General features: G+C 51.5%; 1 protein-coding gene across 4 annotated transcripts in view; it reads left to right on the top strand.

Annotated features, from left to right (window-relative positions):
- The first annotated feature begins 328 nt into the window (after window positions 1-328).
- Window positions 329-1,300, top strand: part of TMED10 (transmembrane emp24-like trafficking protein 10 (yeast)) — a 45,612-nt gene continuing 44,640 nt past the window's right edge. For 2 of the 4 annotated variants that reach the window (XR_001006258.1, XM_011981553.1), the window contains exon 1: window positions 329-619. Coding sequence is in view for 3 of the 4 variants with exons in the window: in XM_011981553.1 (XP_011836943.1) it covers window positions 395-619 (225 nt within the window). In the remaining variant the exon portion in view is untranslated. The remainder of the gene's footprint in view (window positions 620-1,300) is intronic. The other 2 variants (XM_011981554.1, XM_011981555.1) reach the window with 1 other exon arrangement.

Genomic DNA, 1,300 nt, shown 5'->3' with positions numbered 1-1,300 from the left:
CCCAGCAAAGGGCCTTGTGGCTGTTTCCTATTGGGGCTTGGTTGCTATGGTGTCACTCGCCTTTAAACACGTGGGTACATCTTTCGGAAGTTAAAGGAGAATTACTTCCAGGGCTGCCCATACTTGCCATGGCCGACTTAGTAGTCACTAAGTTCAACGAAAATAAAACTTTTGCAACAGTATTCTATTAAAGCTTCTTTAACCACTTAAGTTTGTGGTTTTGACATGGTACCTATCCCTTCTTCCCTTTTCAAAAGATTCGCTATAGATTCTTTCTCTATTTGCCAGACTCCAAAATGGCGCGGACGGCATCAGTAGGTCGGAGGTGAGTCACGTGGGTCCTCCCGGTTCCGGCGCGGTAGAGGCCTTGGGTGGTGAACGAGTCTCCAGCACCATGTCTGGTTTGTCTGGCCCACCAGCCCGGCGTGGCCGTTGTCCGTTGGCGTTGCTGCTTTTGTTCCTGCTCTGCCCCAGCTTGGTCCTCGCCATCTCCTTCCATCTTCCCATTAACTCTCGCAAGTGCCTCCGTGAGGAGATCCACAAGGACCTGCTAGTGACTGGCGCGTACGAGATCTCCGACCAGTCTGGGGGCGCTGGCGGCCTGCGCAGCCACCTCAAGGTGCGGCACTGGGCGACATGGGGCCGGGAGGGAAGACTGCAGGCTTAGGCGAGGGGAGGCCCGGGTTCGGGGGAGTCGGGCGGGCGGAGGCCCGTGAGTTGTTCTCGCCTCTGGGGAGCGCAAAGGACGTGCGGTGGAGCCCGCCCCCTCACCCCGCTGGTTGCCTTTCGCGGGGCGGGGCTGGGCACCAACGCCTGGGAACCCCAAGAAGGGCTGCGAGGCTTTGGCGGATGTGGTGACACCTGAGCTGGAGCGGTTGTTGTCAACGTCCTATACCAGTTTTGGTCTCAGATACCTTGAACCGTAACTTGGTTCTCCAAATAAGTGTTGGGATGTTGAATATTTATGGGAATTGGCATCATAAGATACCGCGATACCTGCAGGAAAGTAATGGAGACAAAGCTGTGATTAATAGAATGTTATTGAGCATCTGCTGTGTCAGTTACTGTGCTACTTTGCATATATTACCGTTTGGTTCATGCACTATCCTATGAAGTAGATAGGTTCTGTTAGCCCCATTTTACAAATGAGGAAACTGAGACTCAGAGGTAGAATAAACTAGTGTCACAGATGGAATAGATTCTTTTTTAAAAAATTATTATTATACTTTAAGTTCTAGGGTACATGTGCACAACGTGCAGGTTTGTTACATATGTATACATGTGCCATGTTGGTGTGCTG

This window comes from Mandrillus leucophaeus, unplaced genomic scaffold (assembly GCF_000951045.1).
Source record: "Mandrillus leucophaeus isolate KB7577 unplaced genomic scaffold, Mleu.le_1.0 Scaffold228, whole genome shotgun sequence".
Lineage (NCBI taxonomy): Eukaryota > Metazoa > Chordata > Mammalia > Primates > Cercopithecidae > Mandrillus > Mandrillus leucophaeus.
This window is presented reverse-complemented; position numbering and strand designations above follow the sequence as displayed.